The sequence below is a fragment of the Setaria italica genome, chromosome IV (genome assembly GCF_000263155.2).
Source record: "Setaria italica strain Yugu1 chromosome IV, Setaria_italica_v2.0, whole genome shotgun sequence".
NCBI classification, from domain to species: Eukaryota; Viridiplantae; Streptophyta; class Magnoliopsida; order Poales; family Poaceae; genus Setaria; species Setaria italica.
The window spans coordinates 13,225,589-13,247,476 of NC_028453.1; the positions used below are offsets into that span (position 1 = coordinate 13,225,589).

The window sequence follows — 21,888 nt, forward strand, 5'->3', positions numbered from 1 at the left end:
AAAAACCGCAGCCAATAACCTGCATAAAAGAGGTGAATTTTTTTTCTCTAAAACCATATCATTATGAGTACTAATATTCACCTAAACGTTAAACGGTATAATATTCACCTAAACGTTAAACGGTAGTCATTCGGTCACCCTCGAGTAGCGAGTAGGCCGTGTAGATGGTGTGTACACGGTATATACATGGGCAACACGTTTTTGTACATACCAATAAAAAAATAGCATGTTAATATGGTACAGACACATACAAATTAGTGGAGTACAGACCAATAAAAAAAATAGCATGTTAATATGGTGCAGACACATACAAATTAGTGGAGTACGTGTACAAGATCACACGTTAATTAGTGGAGTACGTGTACAAGATCACACGTTAACATATTGGCATGGACAGAAAGCTAATAATTCTCGGTTCTCAAATTTTAATGACATCAATACATCACTAAATACCAGATACATGAGTTCAGATATGGTTTAATCTCACTTCTCAATTCTCACAGTCCAAGTCCAAAATTTTTCCACCTCCCGCTCAAGGCCACCATGGCCAAAACGGCCCATTACACGGGTTGCACACTGAGTAAAAACATTCTCTCATTTTTTATAAGCCGTTTACGCCGCGTATGACCGTGTACACGGGTTAGCCGTGTAATGGACCGTGTATGCTCTAAACTGCACAGTATCCTATTGAGTAGCGTGTACACGGGCTGCACGGCCAACATTGACGAGTACACCAAATCGTACACATAAGAGCAGCAATCCCCACGTAGATAAATCTTCTCGTCTTATTCTTTATGCCCGTTAACCAATTCTGCAGCATATGATTTATTGACCTAGCTGTGGTTAACTCAGTAGCTACATTAACAACTCTCCAAATTATCTTAGCATGTTGACAATAAAAAAGAGGTGCCTAATTGTTTCATTATGATCATAGAAATAATATTTTTAGACTCCCAGACTAGTTCCTCTTAGAGCATCTCCAGCAGTTTCTCAATACATCTTCACAATAACTAGTTGATTGGGATATCCCATTATCTCATTCATTATTTTTGGAAGAGTTGTCTTTTTACTTCCCCAATAATCTCATTTCAATCCAACTACCATGTTGGGAGAGTCACAACCCCCCTTTATTATTTTGGGAGAGTTGGGGTGAATTATTGGTTTGTCCCAATAATTATTGGAATAGAGTACTATTTTTTACGAATGCTCCCAATACGATAATTGGATTGGGGAAAAGGAGACTGCTGGAGATGCTTATTATCCTTTGTTAAAATAACGCCTCGTCGGAGGTACCAACGGAAGAACTTTCATATAAATTTACTAATAAAAGGATTTCATATAAATTTACTAATAAAAGGAGTATCCTAGATTATGGGATACTGGTATATACAGTAACATTTCGATGTCTATGCACATCCCTGCTAAAATTATCGTATCTGCTGATGTCATCTGCTTTCTCCTTGCCGCTGGAACCACAGTGTTGTGCAGACAAGGTGGAAGCGGGTGCTGGTAAATAACAAATGGGACAAGGCGAGAGGTTTCATCTTAGGGGTGGGGTCTACAGGTAACAAAGAGGTGAGGGGGTGGAGAAACAAATGTTCTGCATACTATAAAGCAGGCCAAGAGCTTTTGGTAATTAAGAAAGGGGGAACATAACAAGTAAAATACTAAACATTTTTTATTCAAATCAACTCCCTGGTAGAGAGGGTAATGGCATCTCATGATAAAATACAAATGTCAATACGCGAAGAGTAGTGGCATTTCTCGAAGAACCACCCCAAAGACTGCTATTTCTTGGTATACCGCAAGAGTGCTTACAAAGGGCAAAGGAGGGAATAAGCCAGTGCTGGAACAGAAGGCAAGTGGAGGAACAGAAGGCAAGAAGCAGCAGCAGGAAGAGGGGGGGCGCCATGGCGGAGACCGCGCTGAGCATGGCCGCGACGCTGGTACGCAGCGCGCTGGGCGTCGCCTCGGCAGCCGCGAGGCAGGAGGTTGGACTGCTGCTCGGCGTACACGACGACATCGGGTACGTATCTAAACTCTGATTCATGGTCACCACAAGAGAGCAACGCGGTTCGAATCTCTGGCATTGTGAGCCGTAAGGTGTTATTTCAGTCAAACCAGATTTCTCCGAGAGTCCAATAATTTCTTGAGTGTAATCATGCTTGTTAATCACACACAAATCGAGGCTATTAGTGTTCTTCTTCCCACCTGTCAGCAAACTCGCCAGATCCAACTCGCTGCCGCCATTCCCTCTTCCCGAACTTCCCCTCTCGATCCCGATCCTCCCCGCCCCGGATCAGACCTTCTCTCTCTAAGGTTTGGGCGTGCGTCCTGAACTGCCTGCCAGCTCGATCCCTGTACCTGATCTGCGCGTGAGAGGTGAGTGGTTGTTACGCTACAACCCTGAGTGAAAGCTTGCCTGTAGTGAAGTCTCCCGATGAGCTGCTCAAGATGGATATGTAAAACTCTATGGAAGCGTTGAACCCTCTCGGGCTGCTCTGCGTGTTTATACAGAGGTGAAAACAATCTTCACCGTGGTTTACAAGACACCAATGCAACAACCTGGCTGATATCTTTAGTAACTAACAGCTCTAGGTTGTTGCAATCATGTGTAGAGGTAAGATTACATTGTTTACACTCCTCCTCAATCACAACTTATCTAAGTTGAGATTGCTTCTAAAACTTTCTAACTGACGAACAGCCAATAGCTTAGTAAATCCGTCAGCAACTTGATCATTGGTGGACACCAGCCGAATCTATAGAAGCCCTTGAGCAACTCGTTCTCGAACAAAATGGAAGTCCACTTCTATATGTTTGGTTCTAGCATTAAGCACAGGGTTCGCTGACAAATATGTTGCACCAATATTATCATACCATAATCTGGCTGCACTAGGTGAACGAATACCAAGCTCAGTCAATAGTGTTTGAACCCACATTACTTCTGTCGTTGCATTGGCGATTTGTATTCTGCCTCAGTACTTGACCAAGACATTGTGGCTTGCTTGCGAGCACTCCAGGAAATAAGATTTGATCCTAAGAACACTGCAAATCCTCCGGTTGACCTTCTGTCATCAGTGCATCCAGTCCAGTCTGCATCAGAGAAGGCACTCACAAGTGTAAACAATGATCTCTGAATTTTGAGTCCTGTGCTAGCTATAAGTCTCAGATACCTCAAGATTCACTTGACTGCACTCCATTGCATAGTAGTGGGCATATTTAAATACTGACATACCTTATTAACAGCAAATGATATATCCGGCCGTGTCAAGGTTAAATACTGCAGCACCCCTACGATGCTTCTGTAGTGAGATGCATCTGATGAACCGAGCAACTCTCCTTCATGAGCAGAGAGTTTTTCAGTGTTTGACATAGGTGTATTCATTGTCTTACAGTTACTCATCCCTGCTCACTAGCAAATCTGTTGTGTACTTCTCCTGCGTGAGCAAGATCCCTTCGCCAATTTTCTGGACTTCTATCCCCAAGAAATAGTGTAGATCTCCAAGATCTTTTAGTACAAATTCAGACTTGAGATCTCGCAAGAGTGCAGAGTTAGCTTCTGATGAAGAACTTGCAACAATAATGTCGTCAACATAGATCAACAAGAAAATAATGACTCCTTTATTATAGAAGAAGAGGGACAAATCTGCTTTGGATGGCCGAAAACCAAGACCTTGAAGCTTTGTGCTGAGCCGAGCATAACAGGCTCGTGGAGCTTGTTTTAGTCCATACAGTGCCTTATCAAGTTTGCATATGAAGTTTGGTTGACTAGTACTTACACACCCAGGTGGCTACCTTATGAACACTTCTTCAAGTAGACCATGAAGAAACACGTTCTGTACATCTAACTGGCGAAGACTCCATCTAATAGAAACTGCAATGGACAACACAAGTCTAATAGTGGCTTCTTTGACAACCGGGCTAAACATATCCTCATAATCAATGCCATATCGTTGTTTAAACCCCTTAGCAACAAGACGTGCCTTGTACCTGTCAATGGTGCCATCAGGTTTCCGCTTTACCTTGTACACCCATTTGCAATCAATGACGTTCCTCCCTGACTTTGGCAGAACCAAATGCCATGTCTTGATTCTCATGAGTGCTTCATACTCATTGTCCATGGCCTTCTTCCAATTGTTATCTCTTAAGGCTACATCCAGATCTGGAGGTTCAGTAGCTGTTATTGACATGCCATACCTGACGGTGCCGTTGGTGTAAACTTTTGCTTTTCGAATGCCATCCTGTGCTCGAGTCTTGGGGAAAGTTGTTGCTGGGGTGCTGATGAAGCCACAGACGGTGATGCTGTAGAAGATCCTGGCAGGGATGATGCGCCAGGCAGCTCAGGTGTGGTCGGTGCAACACTTGATCGCGTGGACTCCGCAGGATCCGTCACTGGGCCAGTAGCAGACGGGCACGCGTTGGTGCGGTCAGCCGGTGTATGCGTGGAAGGTGTCATCTTGCTCCCCCGCGCTGGCGACCCATGCGCTAACGGACATGTGGTCGTCTCGGAGGCGGGCGGAGCAGCAGCACGCCCTGAGGTGGATCCGTTAGGCGCTGCAGGCCCCGATCCCAATGCAGATTCATCTGCCGTCTGCGCGACAGAAGGCAGAGGATCACCATCGTGTCCCGTGCCTGTCTCCTCCTGAACAACAGCATGCGATATCTCCTCCAAAACATCACCAGATGCATTAGTTTCAACAGGAATTTCAACTGAATCATTAACCACAACGGTACTATGCATTGTTGTACTCGTAGGCAAGAAGGGAGGGTTAGCAAGCTAAGGAGGGAGTAGATTAATTTCGGCCCTTAACTGGGCACCAGCGTTTTCATGCAGCTCAGAAAAGGGAAAGAGAGTTTCATCAAAGATAACGTCGCGAGAGATATAGACATGACCTGTGGTAATGTCAAGACACATGTATCCTTTGTGCATGTTATTGTAACCGAGAAACGCACAGCGCTTAGAGCGAAACGCAAGTTTGCATGCATTATAGGGCCGGAGGTTTGGCCAACAAGCACAACCAAAGACCCTCAACATGGAGTTGTCTGGCTGCTCATGAAATACGCGATGTAGAGGTGTATCATACTGAAGAAGTTTGGTAGGAGTGCAATTAATGAGATAAGCCGCAGCTAAGAATGCTTCGTCCCAAAATTTCAAGGGCACGAAAGCTGTGGAAAGCAAGGAAAGGCCAACCTCAACAATGTGGCAGTGCTTTTGTTCAGCCGCCCCATTCTGTTGATGGGCATGAGGGCAAGACACGAGATGAGTGATCCCAACCTTGCGAAAGAAAGAATTTAGTTTTTTATATTCACCCACTAGTCAGTTTGCATAGATATCATCTTGCGATCAAAGCATCGTTCAACAAGAGATTGAAATTCATGAAAGACTTGAAACACCTCAGATTTATGCTTAAGAAGGTAGATCCAAGTAAATTTGCTAAAATCGTTGATGAAACTCTCATAATATTGCTTTCTTGCAACAGAATCAGGAGCATGATCCCAAACATCAGAGAAAATTAAATCTAAAGGTAATTGCAACTCACTAGTCGAATGAGGATAGGGGAGCTGATGGCTCTTTGCTTGTTGACAAGCATCACACACAGACTCTATTAAAATCTCTAGAACAAGGAAGCTTATTCTCACTAATGACTCTGGACAATTGGAAAAGTTGGATGGCCCAGACAACTATGCCACCTAGATGTAGATGGCTTGACCACGCTAAATGCTTCCTTGTGCGGCATGGGAAGAGGGTAGAGGCCACCTTTACATTGGCCTTCCAAAATCGTTCTCCTCGTGGCCTGATCCTTGATCAAGAAAAAATTAGGGTGAAATTCAAGGAAAGCATGATTATCATTAGCGAGGTGATGAATGGATACTAAATTTTTGTGGGCTTGGGGAACATGAAGGATGTTTTTAAGGTGTAGATTGCGATTAGGAGTACGAACAATAGCATGACCAATGTGGTTAATGTTCATATTTGCTCCGCTGGCAGTGCGGATTTGATCATTGCCGTTATACTTGTCGTGGACGGTCAACTTATCAAGCTTGCTGGTGATGTGGTCAGTAGCCCCCGTGTCGGTGTACCAGTTGGTGTCGATGCCATAGGAGCTGGTGGCGGCATTGATGTTCCTCTCATCAGGAACAAAGTCGGGGTCGAAGCGATGCTAGCAGGTCTATGCCCCTCCTTGAAGCACACCTGGCATGTACCATTGTACCTTGGCTTCTTTCCTTTGGAGCTGTTTTGGTCACCGGTGTTGCTGCGCCCTTGATCACCATTGCCCTAACCCCGTGGGCCAGGACCTCCACGACCACGTCCTCCTCCTCCCCGGGTGAACCCGCCATGCCCCCTGGATGCAGAGTTCACCGAGGATTGGGAGCCCCCTTGCTATAGCTCAAGGCGGCTCTCAAAGCTCATGAGCTGAGATTGAAGCTTGGTGAAGGAGACCAGTTCCACCTGAGCGACCAGGGCCGACACGAGAGGATTGTACTCCATGTCAAGCCCTAGAAGGATGCTAGCGCAGAGCTCATCTTCCCCAAGAGGTTTTCCAGCCGCCGCCATCTCATATGCAAGCAGCTTCATCTTGTTCACGTATTCAGTAGCAGTCATGTTAACTTTCTTGGTCGTAGCAAGGGCAATTCGTGTGTTGATTGCCCGCGCCCTTGTTTGGGAGGAGAAGATCTCCTCCACCGTGGACCACAGCTATGCTGCAGTTGTTGCCGTGCTGACTTGGGACAGCATGTCGCGTGAGATGGTGGTCAGCAGGTAGCTCAGAACCTGCTGATCTTGCACGATCCACTTGGCGTATTCCGGGTTTGGACTCTTCACGACCTTGTCTCCAGCCTTGGCGTCAACCTCTTGCGGTGGACGGGCGATGGTGCTGTCGAGGAAGCCCTCAAGCTGAGCACCACGGATCGCTGGAAGAACTTGCATCTTCCTGAGGTCAAGATTGTTCTTGCCAAGCTTCTCGGAGATCTGGAGACCACACAGTGGCGCGACGGAGGAAGCGCCGGAGCTTGCCATCTAATCTAAGATGTATTTTGGAGGTTGGCTCTTGGTACCATGTAAAACTCTATGGAAGCGTTGAACCCTCTCGGGCCGCTCTACGTGTTTATATAGAGGTGAAAACAATCTTCACCGTGGTTTACAAGACACCAATGCAACAACCTGGCCGATATCCCTAGATACAAAGATATCTACATTATCTCTAGTAACTAACAGCTCTAGGTTGTTGCAATCGTGTGTAGAGATAAGATTACATTGTTTACAGGATCTATAGTTCCTTTTCCCTTTGCTCTCTTATTCGGTTGGCAGTTCCCTTGCTGGTCTTGTTTGGATTTTATTTCTATCCATATCCACCATGATAAAAGAAGAGGATACCAAACATTGCATTGTGCTGTGATACTTCAGATTTACACCTCTAGGGGTGTTTCTCTCATGACAACTAAGCATACTACAAAATTTGTGTATTTCGGTGTTTACGATATACAGTTCAGTGAGAAAACAAATACTATCTTTTGGCTTTAGAGTGGCAACGAACTTCGTAATCTTTACAAGTAGGGTAAGAGTGTGGCCTATGATCAGAAGCCAATAGGAAGTCATCTAATTAACATTGTCATGTTTACTAAAATGCTGGCCGTCCGTGTCATTTTTTTACACGTGTATGAGTTCAGGAATGAGCATTTGCTGGTCAGTAAATATTTATGTGTGCTACAGCCAGGATGCTTTGGCATTCTCTTTGTGCATTAACCCATACACTTTTTGCAAAGAGGTACGCGCTCCCAATGGGCACTATTTCCTACGCATTAATCTTTGCTTATAGGATTACACTGTAAGATTTATCAGTTTATAATCAATACATTGGATTTTGTTTTCTTCTTACCTTAACAAATGTTTTTTTTTCTGGCTTAGCTACCATATGCTCAGAATTATAATCTGCTTCCTGAACAAATGCGACAAAATATGACATTCTCATTTACTATGATTCTTCGTAACCTGATGCTATGAATTTGTTGTTACTAGGTTCATCAATGCCCAGCTTAAGATGATGAGTGCTTTTCTTAGGACAACCAATGTGGCAGAGGGGAATGCTGAGGTGTTGAAGGCTTACCTGGAGCTAATACGTGACTTGGCATATGACACTGAAGATTGTCTTGAGGAGTTTATGGTTTCGATCAAGCATCCAAGCATGTTGCAGCAATGCTTCAACTTGGGAGCACGCCATCGTATTGCCATCAAGATACGGGCAATCAAGCAAAGAATCCAAGAGCTAAATCAAATGAGGAAGATGTACAATCTGATCCAGCTTACAGATACCATTTCCGATGACATGAAAGGAGATTTCCAGGTGACACGAAATTTTGCGGCTCTGTACATCCAAGAAGCGCAGCTTGTTGGCTTTCAGAGGCCAAAGGTTGAGCTCCTAGAGATGACATCTAGCAAGACTGATGGTCGGAAGGTTGTCTCAATTGTTGGCATGGGTGGTCTTGGGAAGACAACTCTTCCTAAAAAGGTATACGACAGCAAGGAGCTCCATGAAAGATTTGTTAATTTTGCTTGGATTACTGTTTCACAGTCCTTTAGCATCATGGAGATCCTCAAGGATCTAATCAAACAACTTTTGGGGGAAAATTCGCTGGAAGATTTGTTGAAAAAACACCAAGGTGTCACTTTGCTAGGGAAACATTGCACTGATCTCCTAAGAGAACAACTCGAGGGGAAAAGGTATTTTGTTGTTCTTGATGATTTGTGGACCATTGAAGCCTGGAACTCAATCCAGTTTGCTTTCCCAGAGCATAGCAGTGAACTTGGTTGTGTAGTAGTGACTACACGAATCACTGAAGTAGCACAAGTGTGCAGTTTCCCCTACCCTAAACTTATCCACCACCTTAAAGCCCTGGAGGAAAAAGATGCTAAAGAGCTGCTCCTATAAAAAAGGTACATGAACCAAAGAATGCAGATGAAGATAAAATATTAGACGAGATACTGAAGAAATGTGGAGGGTTGCCACTAGCTATTGTGACAATAGGCGGCCTCCTTGCTAATAAAGGCATAAACGAGTGGAAAAGTTTGCGTGACCAATTACCATCACAACTTGCTAGAGGTGACCCTAGTGTTGAAGCTCTGAAGCAAGTGGTGACTTTAAGCTACAATCATTTGCCATCTCATCTCAAACCATGCTTTCTATATCTCAATCTCTTTCCAGAAGATTTTGAGATCAGTAGGAGGCACCTAGTAAATAGGTGGATAGCTGAAGGTTTTATTTCAATTGGTACTGCTCAGGCAACACTTGAAGATTTTGCTGATAATTATTTCTACGAACTGATCAGCAGAAGCATGATTCAACCATCCAAGTTAGATGTTCAAGGAAATGTGAAAACCTGCAGAGTTCATGATATTGTGCATGATATTGCAGTGACAATTTCAAGACAGGAGAACCATGTATTATTAGTTGATGAACAAACCAGAACCGCTGCCTTGACAAAAGAAAGCATCCGGCATGTATCATGCTTTGGCACCAGGAAATGGAACGGCATGGATTTAAGCCGGGTTCGATCTTTTACTTTGTTCAGTGAACCTGCTCGGGGGCCAATAGCCCCACTTTGTTTGCCCCAGCTGAAGATGTTGAGGGTTCTGGATCTCAAAAATGCCAGATTCAAAGCAAGGCAACAGGACATTGAAATCATAGGATTGTTGCTACACTTGAAGTACTTGCATTTCCATAGCGAATCAAGTGTTTATACTCTTCCAGGATCCATGGGAAATCTTCATGGCTTGCAAACTCTGGACATACGGAAATCAAATTTTGCATCCCTACCAACAGAAATCACTAAACTTCAAGATCTTCGCAGTCTCCGGTGTAGCAGGATACGTCGTGCATATTTTGATATAAGTGCACCTAAAGAATTCTTGAGGGACGTCTTTTCCTTAATAAACTTATGTGGTGGTGCACCTAAAGAATTCAAAGGATTTTCTAGCTGCTGGTCTGATTCATCTGGCATTAGGGTGCCACGAGGAATGGGGAGCTTAAGAGAGCTGCAAATACTAGAGAAAGTAGATATTGAGAGAACAAGTAGGAAAGCAATTAAAGAGCTGGGGGAACTAACTCAGCTGAGGAAGTTAGTTGTGAGAGGGAGAGGGGACTCCAATAAAAAGTGCAAGGCATTCTGTGAGGCTGCAGAGAAGCTGTCGTCCCTTCGTTCGCTCAATGTAGGTACGAAGGAGCCGCTTGAAGAGGCTGGGGTGCTGGATATGTTAGTTTCTTTTACATCCCCTCTCCCGTGTCTTGAGCGGCTCAAATTGAAGGGGTTCCTTCAGCAGGTACCTGCTTGGGTTGGTGAATGTGTGAGCCTGGTGAAGATTGACTTGAAGTGTTGTAAGCTCAAGGAACTGGGGGCCTTGGCTCAATTGCCTAACTTGATCCAACTACGACTTTTGGAAGATGCGTATGATGCAGAGAAATTGGTGTTCTGCAGGGATGCATTCCCAAAACTGAGGATCCTAAGTCTACATTATTATAATTGTGCACTGAGGGAGGTGACGTTCGAGCAGAGCACCTCACCTAACATGGAAACAATAGACATCAAGTATTGCGACTTGGCATCAGGAATCAATGGTATCGAGAACCTTCCAAAACTCAAGGAGGTCTATATTCAGGGTGGTATATTGGCGAAGCAAGATATGCTAAAAGAGGAAGCGGGTAGACACAGGAATCACCCCGTGCTGCAAATTCAGGGCTGACGTCGTCCAACAACTGAAGAGTCTGAGGTGAAGGTGTAAGTTACAGAGTCCATTTCTGAACAAGGGGAGAGCTCGCAGTCTTGATCTGGATTCCATGACGCCATCCATCCTCCTCGTCATCCTTGACAATCCACAACAGGTCAGCCCTGACTCCTGCACATCGCCTGGACGTTATTCTTCATCCAGAAACATCACTCCATTGAATTGCGGTACCTCGTGCCGTTTTCACTGTTCCATCAAATGTATCGTTGTATCCTGTGCTTGCTTACTGTTTGTGTGTAATAATCTGGCCAGAAGACTTGTTAACTCTATTCCACTGCTTGCATGCTCGTGTCTGTAATAGTCACAACCGTTGTTCTGTCTGTCTGTATATGCGTACAGCCAGTGGTGCTCGGCCTTGTGTGTAAACAATCAACAGACATTTTATTTGTGAATCTATGTGTGTTCTTTGTCATAGATCATCGCAAAGTAGTGCAGTGTTGGTGTATACATGTCACCTAGAAACTATTGTGTTGAAACACATGCTGCTGGAGATTTCCAATCGATTTGTTTCTTCTGACACGACAGTGTTCGTTTTCGTGCATGAAGTTTGGCACCTGAAACTCTGTCCCGATCATTAAAACAGAGGTGCAAACAGTACTGAGCTTGCTCTGCATCACCCTCAACGGCTCAACCTCAACCATGCATTCCGATATCTCAGGCCGGCTGCTACCCCACGAGAACTTGACAGCACGCGTAGAATGTGCAACGATTATTATTGGCCGAGACTACCGTGGCTGTACTGTTGTTGTATCCTTCTGTGGGCATTGCCGTGTCACGTACTCACGTGGTATTAGTTAGGTGCAGTTACCTTCGTGAAAACTGAAGAGGAAAAACAGCTGCCATTATTCTACTCCGGTGGCGCCAGGCACGTCACTCCCAAACAGGAGTTCACTACTCACCTTGGTCATCCCATTGTTTTCTCTTACAAAGATAGAACCCAAGCCTACAGCTTCATCCTTCACAAATTCAGGGCTAAATTGACAGGGATCAAAGCAAACAAGCTTAATCATGCAGGTAGAATTACTTATATCAATTCTGTGTTAGCTTCCATTCCCATTTACTATATGCAGAATATTCTTTTTTCTAAAACTTTCACTGAGAAGACCAATTCCATACTTCGTCGCTTCTGGTGGCAAGGGGTTCAAGATGAGGATTCTTCTAAGCCCTTTCACTTCAGATCTTGGGATGGCATTTGCCAACCTAAAGCTATTGGAGGTCTGGGAATTAGAAATATACATTCTGTCAACAAAAGTTTGGTGCTACACTCTGCTTGGTTGGTTGCCTCTAATAAAGATCCTTTTCTCACATCTGTTCTCAAAGCCAAATGTTTTCACAATTCTTCTTTTTGGAAATCACCTTAGCATGGCCCTAGGTCTGCCTTCTGGTCCTCCATCCTTCAGGTTAAACATCACTTGTATCAACAATCTATTATCTAGATTCACAGTGGCAACTCTAATATTTGGAAAACATTCATGATCAGCTAATTATTCCTTCAGTTCCTACCCAGTTACCCAATACTGTTTCTGATCTCTGGAGCTCTCAGACCTCCTCTTGGAATCTGGATATTTTCAACTCCACCTTCCAACAAAGAGCTGCTACCTCCATTCTTCAGACAGACAAAGTGCTTTCTTCTGATTCTGATCTTCTTTGTTGGAAACCTTCTGTTCAGGGAATCTGCTCTAGTAAAGAAGCTTACAAATACCTCTCTTCACAAACCGTTCGCTCCCTCCCGAATCAGGGACCTCGTAGCATCTCTTCTGTCCTTTTAAGTATTCTGGATAAAATTTGGAAGCACAAAATCATCCCTCCTCGCATCAAAGCTTTCTCTTGGAGGTTGATCAGGCACTCTCTTGCTACAGGTCTTAGAGCTGGTACCTTTAGTTCTAGAATTGACAAAACTTGCAAATGTTGTGGGCATGATGAATCTGATTTCCATCTCTTTTTTGAGTGTGATTTTGCCAGAGCTGTTTGGTTCTCTGCAGATCCTCCTCTGAGAACAGATCGGCTGTCCCCTGAACCTGATGGTCTCCAACATACTTTAGCTACAATTCTAACAAATAATTTCTCAGATGACCTTTTGCAGCAAATTTTTACCAGGCTGTGGTACCTTTGGAGAGCAAGAAATGATTTCAGATTTAACAACAAAAAATGGTCTGTTAGCAGAGTTAACTATGAGACTCAAGCTGACATTGCTACTTCACTTTTATATGCTCCTATCTCCACTCAGTCAGGAAATCACACTTCTCAGCCGGGCGGTGCATCCTCCTCTGCTCATCAGACCCTTCATCAGGTTCCTTCGTTTTCTGTTGCTGTGCAGGGTTCTCCCAGGCGATCGGATCAGCAGGCAATCAATATGGCGTTCACAGATGCAGCACTTCGTCCTGATGGTACAAGTACCTCTTCTACATTTGCAGGTTTGGGAGTTGTTTTGGACCTCAAGGTTTCACCACATCGATGCCGCCTTCACATTCATGCAAAAGCTTTGGTGGATTCGGTTCTCATGGTAGCCAATGCTCTGCAGGTTCAATGTATTTCTTTGGCATCTGACTGTCAGCAAGCAGTGTCACTTCTACAGCAGGATTACGCGCCTACTCCTTGGAGGCTTAGGCCATGGCTATCTCAATTTCAGGTTCTCCGATCCAACACAAGCATTCAAGTGATAAAAATCTCAAGACAAGAGAATGGTGCTGCACACTGTCTGGCTGCTCAGGCAAAAGCTGTGACCTCTCAAAGTACCTGTAGTTTATCTTGTACCACGCAGTCGCATGTTCAAGGTTGTGCTGTTCTTAGAGCACTTCAGTCTGTATCCTGGGGTCAGTTTGACCTCATAAATGTACTCTGCTTTTAACGGATGAATATGAATGCAAGTTATAAAAAAAAAAGGAGTTCGTTCGACTCTTGGACTATGCCAGCTATCGCAGGGAATACCGCCATCTGGGCACTGATCCTCACAGTCTCTCCTTTTCTTTTTTTGCAGTTTTTCTTGTGCAATTTTTTGTGTTTGAGGGTCAACGTTGTAGTGGTGTCACAGATCCACAATACTCTTTTTCTTGTGTGCTATACACAACTGACCAGAAATATGGTGCCAGCGCTGCTCATTTCCTGATTCATCTCTTCTTGTTTGGCTTGTACACTATAGTTATCGTCCATTCAGTACTTACTTGAATTTTGATATACGTCTGCAGAAATTTTCTAAGTTTCCACCTAAATATGAAATCAGGGCAAAGTTTTCAACAGTAGTATACATGGCCAAACGTGCGGCACGAGGCCCAGCACAATTTGGCCCCGCACTAGCACGATCCGGCCCGGTTAAGGACAGGACCGGACCAGCATGGCCTGATATGCTGGGCCAAACTTGGGCCACTACCGAGGCACATGGGTCGGCACGAGCATGGCCTGTTTAATTGGCTGGCCCGATTGGCCTGCCATATCTCCCCTGACCCATATAAACCCAGCCCCCAACTAATCCTATCATATACATACGTGAGAATGCAATATGTATATGTAAGATGTAATTTGTCGAAATGTAACAAACTTGTGATGTATAATGCATACGTGAGATGCGCTTGTGCTAAACATGTGATGTATATGGTGTGGTGTGGTCGGAATGGGCTAATGGGTGGCACAGCCCGCTGGGCTTGTTGGCCTAACGGGCTGGCCCGGCACGATTAGGATCTCCAAGGGACAGGCCTGGGCCAATGAGCCGGCACAGCGGGCAGCCCGGTCCAGCTTGCCACTGTGGCCGGCCTGATACATGTTGTGCCAGGCCCGACCGGACCGCCCGTTTGGCCCTTGTATAACCTGTAGACCCGAGTTTCCTGATTGATGTCTTCTTTCCTTGGACATTAATCTTATCTTCATCCAATACTTATTTTACTTTGTGATATATGTCATCAGAAAATTAGGTAAATTCCCTCTGTACTATAGGCAAAGGTACGTTAAGATAACCGAGAACCTGAAAAGTATTCGGATGTGCAGCTATACAAGCCATTTGGAACAGAGGATCGGCCAACAGCAGAAAAATGGGCGGCCGGCGGAGCTCCAGCACGGCCGCCGTGGTTGTTGCATTGTGCGGTGCAGGTTCGGTGGCGCGCCACGTTATTAATAATGACCCACAGCACGGAAGCTATCCGCACGGGTCTACCCCACAGCGACCGCTGCAACCACCACTGCCTCGCCGGGAGCAGGTAGCAGGTGTTGGATTCCATCGCGTCCTCGTCGGCGATGCCGACCTCCGGCGACCACTCCGGCGCCCGGCCGCACGTCGTCCTTCTCCCGAGCGCCGGCATGGGCCACCTGGTCCCGTTCGGCCGCCTGGCCGTCGCGCTGTCGGCGGGCCACGGCTGCGACGTCTCCGTCGCCGCGGTGCTCCCCACCGTGTCCTCCGCGGAGGCCAGGCACCTCGAGGCGCTCTTCGCCGCGGCGGACCCGGCCGTGCGCCGCCTCGACTTCCGCCTGGCGCCGTTCGACGCGTCCGAGTTCCCCGGCGCCGACCCCTTCTTCCTCCGCTTCGAGGCCATGCGCCGCTCCGCGCCGCTGCTGGGACCGCTCCTCGCCACCGCCGGCGCGTCCGCGGTCGTCACGGACATCGTGCTGGCCTCCGTCGTCCTGCCTGTCGCTAGGGAGTGCGGCGTCCCGTGCTACGTCCTGTTCACTGCCTCCGCCGCGATGCTCGCCTTCTGCGCCCACTTCCCCGGCTACCTGGACGCCAACTCCGCCGCCGGCCGCGCGGGCGTCGTCGGGGACGTCGACATTCCCGGCGTGTACCGGATCCCCAAGTCCTCCGTACCGCAGGCACTGCACGACCCGAAGCACCTCTTCACCCAGCAGTTCGTGGCGAACGGACGCGGCCTCGTCGACGCCGACGGCATCCTTGTCAACACGTTCGACGCCTTGGAGCCGGAGGCCGTCACGGCCCTGCGGAAAGGCAAGGTTGTCTCCAGCTTCCCGCTCGTGTTCGCCGTGGGGCCGCTTCTCCCGGTGATGTTTCCGGCGAAAGATCCTGCCGGTTACATGCAGTGGCTGGACGCGCAGCCTGCGCGGTCGGTGGTGTACGTGAGCTTCGGCAGCCGCACGGCCATCTCGCCGGACCAGCTCCTGGAGCTCGCAGCGGGGCTCGAGGCCAGCGGCCACCGGTTCCTGTGGGTGGTGAAGAGCACAGTCGTGGACAGGGACGACGCCGGCGAGCTCGGCGACCTGCTCGGCCACGGGTTCCTGGAGCGGGTGCGGGGGCGCGCCCTCGTGACCAAGGGGTGGGTGGAGCAGGAGGAGATCCTGCAGCACGGGTCCGTCGGCCTGTTCGTCAGCCACTGCGGGTGGAACTCAGTGACGGAGGCGGCGGCGTTCGGCGTGCCGGTGCTGGCGTGGCCGCGGTTCGGCGACCAGCGCATCAACGCCGCCGTGGTGACGCGCGGCGGGCTGGGCGCGTGGGAGGAGCGGTGGAGCTGGGACGGGGAGGAAGGGTTGGTCAGCGGGGAGGAAGTCGGGGAGAAGATCAAAGCCGTGATGGCGGACGAGACGGTGGCGAAGAAGGCAGCAGCGGTCGGCGACGCCGCGGCGGCGGCGGCCACGTCCAAGGGCGGCACGAGCTACCGGAGCTTGGCAGAGTTCGTTGGGCGGTGCCGTGACGCGGGCAGTAGGCAAGACCGATGATGCCGAGCAGCAGTGAAATAAAGATGCTTGCTTCTTGTGAATTTTTTTTTTTATTTATTTTTGTTTTTTGTTTCCTGAGCCCTGCTGATGTCCCCTGTATGCACTGTGGAGAGTGGGGAGTGCCGTCGTGTACATAACAAGCAGAGGAAATGTTTGGTGCAAGCTACTTCTTTTGAAAATGTGAAATCCTCCTAAGAAATCATACTTCAAACTTTCAAGTATTCAAAAGAGAATTTATATGTGTACTTTTGACATAACAAGATCCATGTTAATCCTCATAGCACGCTCTACAGAAAAGATGGTGCTGCATTTTGTAGTTGGCCCATTCGGCCCTCTGGTCTGGGGTCTCCAATTTACTCAGCTTTTGGTCATCAATTCTTGGCCCAGTTGTGAAAAAAATTTACTAAAATTCGGTAAATCATATTTGCCACCCATTGACCGTAACCAAAACAGGTCCTCATTCCCATGCCGCCTACTGAAGTCATGCAGATGTCATGTATGGTAGCAAAGTTCAAGCGTCACACCTCGACGTGCAACAGGCCACTAGTCAAGTAGTCCAAGTACTCCAAAATCACACCTACCAGTACACCAGCCACCTCCAGTCCAGCACCTTGCCCCGCACTTCACGGAACCCAAGTGTTCGACGATGTCCTCACCGCCACCGCCGAACTCCACCTCCGACGACTGCCAGGGAACGGCAGCGACGCCGCACATCGTCCTCTTCCCTAGCGCCGGCATGGGCCATCTGGTCCCGTTTACCCGCCTCGCCGTCGCGCTGTCCGCTGGCCACTGCTGCGACGTCTCCCTCGTAACGGCCCTACCCACGGTGTCGTCCGCCGAATCCTGCCACATCGCCGCGCTCTTCGCGGCTTTCCCCGCAGTCCGGCGGCTCGACCTCCGTCTCGCCCCGCTGGACGCGTCGTCCGAGTTCCCCGGCGCCGACCCGTTCTACGTCCGCTACGAGGCCCTGCGCCGCTCCACTCCCCTGCTCCTCGGCCCGCTGCTCGCCGGGGCCAGCGCGTCGGCGCTCGTCGCGGACATCGCGCTGGCCTCCGTGGCCATACCCGTAGCCAGGGAGCTCCGCGTCCCGTGCTACGTCTTCTTCACCGCGTCGGCCACGATGCTCTCCTTCAAAGCCTACTTCCCCACCTACCTCGACGCCAACGGCGGCGCCGGACACAGCGTCGGCGACGTCGACGTCCCCGGCGTGTGCCGCGTCCCCAGATCCTCCATTCCGCAGGCGCTTCACGATCCCGACGACATCTTCACCCGGCAGTTCGTCGCGAACGGCCGGGCGCTCGTGGCAGCCGACGGCCTCCTGGTCAACGCCTTCGAGGCCATGGAGCCGGAGGCCGTCGCTGCTCTGCTGGGCGGCTCCGTTGTCGCCAGCCTCCCGCCGGTGTTCGCCGTGGGGCCACTTATGCCGTTGAACCTTCGGGAGGCAGCGGAAGAACAGGGGAATTACAGGGCGTGGCTCGACGCGCAGCCGCCGCGGTCGGTGGTGTACGTGAGCTTCGGCAGCCGCAAGGCCCTGGCCAGGGACCAGATCAGAGAGCTCGCCGCCTGGCTGGAAGCGTGCGGCCACCGGTTCTTGTGGGTCGTGAAGGGCGCCGTCGTGGACAGAGACGACGCCTGCGAGCTCAGCGACCTGCTCGGCGAGGGCTTTCAGCGGCGGGTGGAAGGCCGGGGCCTGGTGACCAAATCGTGGGTGGAGCAGGACGAGGTGCTGAGGCACCCGGCGGTGGGGTTGTTCGTGAGCCACTGCGGATGGAACTCGGTGACGGAGGCGGCGGCGAACGGCGTGCCGGTGTTAGCGTGGCCGAGGTTCGCGGACCAGCGGGTGAACGCCCGCGTGGTGGCGCGCGCTGGGTTCGGCGTGTGGGTGGAGCGGTGGAGCTGGGAGGGGGAGGAGGCGGTGGTGGGAGCGGAGGAGATCGCGGAGCAGGTGGTGGCAGCGATGGGAGACCAGGCGGTGGCGGAGAAGGCGGCGAGCGTTCGAGATGAGGCGGCAAGAGCCGTGGCAGACGGCGGCACGAGCCAGCAGAGCCTGGCCGAATTTGTGCGTCGTTGCCGGGGCGGTTTGGCTGGCCCGGGTACGGACCTTGGAAGGACGTGGACAGCGCGAGGATGACCCCACTATGCTGCACATGGCTGCCTACCTTCTCACCTTGGACGAGCTCTACGACGAGCAGGCTGCTAAGTTGAAGTAGCAGACCCGTAGGGCCGAGGACGCAAAAGTTATGGTGAGGAGGCTTCAGGTGAAGTTAGCCGCCGCCGAAGCCCGAGCCGCAGCCGCTCAAAGCAATGAGGCCATTGCCGTTGAGGCTCTCAAGGAGGCCGAGGATCGGCACTCCAAGGAACTGAAGGATGCCCACCTCACCATTCGTGCCAGAAGGAGGATGGTGGCCATCGAGGACGACGAGGCCCCGATCCTTGAAGGGATTCCCATTGCCCCAGGGCCCAGTAAGCGGAAAAGCCCGGACGCCACCCCGGCACCACCACCTTCAAAAAGGAACTCCGAGGTGTCGGATGGAGTGGTTCCCGAGACCCCTCCCACGGGGCGGGACTCTGAAGGATGAGGTGCTGGCCCTTCTCCTTCCGATAGAAGATCACTCAGTCCAGGGAGAAGACTCGCCTCGCGAGTAGCATGCCCAGCCAGGATTGCCCAAGGAATGAAGCCGTCATGGTCCGCAGTTTAGAGTTGTACCCCTTCAGTTGTGTTGCTGTAACCGGTCGTGTAGTACGTGTTTTGGCTTTACCCCCAGCAGTGTTGTACCCCCCCCCCCGTGGCAAAATAAATAAAATCACTTGTGTTTGTTGCTTGTTAGTCTGTGTGTTGTCGACAGGAGGTGGATTCTGTCTCTTCGAAAATACGAATTTACCACTTTAAAGATCACTAAAATCCAAATCACACTCTCATAAAGTCTCACTCAATCTGCAGATGCCGCCCAAGCGTGCCACCAGGACTTCCCCAAGTCAGGCCCATGCCACCCCCAATGCAGAGAGGCAGCCAGAAAGGCAAGAACCGCCTCCGGCAGCACTTCCTGAGGAGCAGGAAGTGAGCCAGCCAGAAGGAAGGGGAGAAAGTCAGGTGGGGACACAGCAGCCACCGCCCCCACCGGTTATTGATCTGGTTCAAGTAATGAACAACCAGACCCTTCTGCTGGAAGCTCTAGCCAACGCCATTACTCGCCAGAGGCCCCGCGGACAGAACATGAATGAAAGGTTAATGGACTTCCTTCGGACCAAGCCACCCACTTTTGGCGGGTCTGTCAACCCTCTGGACGCAGATGACTGGCTGCGCGTTATCCAGAGGAAGCTGGAGCCATTTGGTTGTGAGGGCAGGGACAAAGTTCTCTTGGCTGCCCACCAGCTCACTGGGACTGCCCTAGCTTGGTGGGAGAACTACTGCTCTGCCACACAGTATGCCTCCACTATCACCTGGGATGAGTTCGTGACGGAATTTCGTCACTACCATATCCCCGCAGCCACCATGAAGCACAAGGCGGATGAGTTCCGTGAGCTCCTCCAGGGCAACAGATCTGTGGAAGAGTATACTTTCCAATTCATGGAGCTAGCCCGTTATGCTCCAGAGGAGGTGGACAAGGATGAGAAGAAGCAGGACATGTTCAAGAAAGGCTTGAACGCGGAGCTGAGGACCCTGCTCACTCCCCAGATCTACCCCGACTTCAACACCTTGATGAACATGGCCATCTTGACTGAGAGGGCCAAGGCAGAAGAGCGGAGGGACAACAAGCGTCGGTTCCTGGAGAGCAAGGCACACCAGCAGGACCAATTCCAAAAGCCAAGGAGCTTCGGTCACCCTTTGCCCAGATCCCAAGCTCCCATGCATTATCAGACCCAGTCCCAAGCATCTGGCTCACATCAGACTGCTGCCCCATTCAGGAGCCAGAACCCTATCAAGGCCCCACAGAGCAGCGCCAGCCAAGTCACTGGCAATGGTAGGGCATGCTTCAACTGCAGGGAGCCAGGACATTTCATCGCCAACTGCCCCTATGCCAACAAGCCAGCAGCGTCAGCCCTGTCCAACTCAGTAGCGGGGCCCAGGGCCGCATTGTCAGGAGCCAACCGTGTGCCAGTCCGCAGCAGCGGCAACCCCAGCAACAACAACAGCCAGCAGATGAGGCCGCCCCAGCAATCATTCGGACGAGCCCGCGTCAACCACATCGGCGCGCAGGAGGCTCGCGAAGCTCAGGGCGTGGTACTCGGTGAGTTTCTAGTCAGCTCAGTCTTGGCAACAGTACTTTTTGATTCTGGAGCATCACATTCCTTCATATCCTCAAGTTTTGTGGAAGAACACCATATACCTACAGTACTACTAAGGTTACCCCTATTAACCCGGACTTCTGGGGCCGACATTCAGTGTCGACTAGGTTATTCTCGGGTAAGGATCAATTTAAGTGGGGTAGAATTTCTAGCGGATCTAGTAGTACTTAAGTCTAAGGGGATAGATGTGATTCTTGGAATGGACTGGTTGAGCCTGCATGACGGTCATATAGGGTGTGCTGATAAGGTGGTACACCTGACCAATCGGGATGGAGTGCAAGTGACCTGTCACACTAGGGGAAGTGGCCCGGACCCCATGGTGTTCAGCATGGAGACCAAGACCTTAGAAGAAGTCCCGGTAGTGAGTGAATACCCGGACGTCTTTCCTGAGGAACTACCTGGAATGCCCCCTGACAGGGACATAGAGTTCGTAATTGACCTCATCCCCGGAACCTCCCCTATAGCCAAGAGACCCTATAGAATGGCAGCCTCAGAGTTAGCCGAGCTGAAGAAACAGTTGGGAGAGTTGCAACAGAGTGGCTTTATCAGGCCTAGCTCATCCCCGTGGGGAGCCCCCGTACTTTTTGTCAAGAAGAAAGATGGGAGTATGAGGATGTGCGTGGATTATCGCGCACTAAATGAAGTCACCATTAAGAACAAATACCCCCTCCCCAGAATAGATGACCTATTCGACCAGCTGAAAGGAGCCAAGTATTTCTCCAAGATAGACCTGAGATCAGGGTACCATCAGCTCAAGATCAAGGAGAGCGACATCCCGAAGACAGCCTTTGTCACCTGTTATGGTCAATTTGAGTTTACAGTGATGTCCTTTGGATTGACCAATGCACCTGCTTATTTCATGAACCTCATGAATAAGGTGTTTATGGACGAGTTAGATAAGTTTGTTGTAGTCTTTATTGACGACATACTTATTTACTCCAAGAGTGTTCGGGAGCATGAACAACACCTACGGGTGGTATTGGAAAAATTGAGAGCCCACCGACTCTATGCTAAATTCAGCAAGTGCAAATTTTGGCTTGAGAAAGTGGCATTCCTGGGTCATATCTTGACCGCAGAAGGAGTAGCAGTTGATCCTGAGAAGGTTGAAGCCGTTTCCAACTGGCAGCAACCCACTAATGTTAGTGAAATCAGGAGTTTCCTGGGTTTAGCTG

General features: G+C 49.6%; 3 protein-coding genes across 4 annotated transcripts; all 3 read left to right on the top strand.

Annotated features, from left to right (window-relative positions):
* Nucleotides 1-1,844: 1,844 nt before the first annotated feature.
* LOC101780803 (disease resistance protein RPM1) lies at nucleotides 1,845-11,191 on the top strand. Of its 2 annotated transcripts, none has more exons than XM_022825665.1 (2): nucleotides 1,845-2,026; nucleotides 8,018-11,191. In XM_022825665.1, the coding sequence occupies exon 2, from the start codon at nucleotides 9,332-9,334 to the stop codon at nucleotides 10,733-10,735; it is 1,404 nt and encodes a 467-aa protein (XP_022681400.1). In that variant the 5' UTR covers nucleotides 1,845-2,026; nucleotides 8,018-9,331; the 3' UTR covers nucleotides 10,736-11,191. Both variants share the same exon structure in this region, with proteins under 2 accessions (XP_022681400.1, XP_022681401.1).
* A 3,612-nt stretch (nucleotides 11,192-14,803) lies between these two features.
* On the top strand, nucleotides 14,804-16,662 carry LOC101781599 (UDP-glycosyltransferase 708A6). Its single transcript, XM_004965196.4, has one exon. It carries the CDS (start codon nucleotides 15,002-15,004, stop codon nucleotides 16,427-16,429), a length of 1,428 nt encoding a protein of 475 aa, XP_004965253.1. The 5' UTR covers nucleotides 14,804-15,001; the 3' UTR covers nucleotides 16,430-16,662.
* A 350-nt stretch (nucleotides 16,663-17,012) lies between these two features.
* On the top strand, nucleotides 17,013-19,223 carry LOC101782011 (UDP-glucose:2-hydroxyflavanone C-glucosyltransferase). The gene has a single exon (XM_004965197.3). It carries the CDS (start codon nucleotides 17,076-17,078, stop codon nucleotides 18,558-18,560), a length of 1,485 nt encoding a protein of 494 aa, XP_004965254.1. The 5' UTR covers nucleotides 17,013-17,075; the 3' UTR covers nucleotides 18,561-19,223.
* The last annotated feature ends 2,665 nt before the right edge of the window (nucleotides 19,224-21,888 follow it).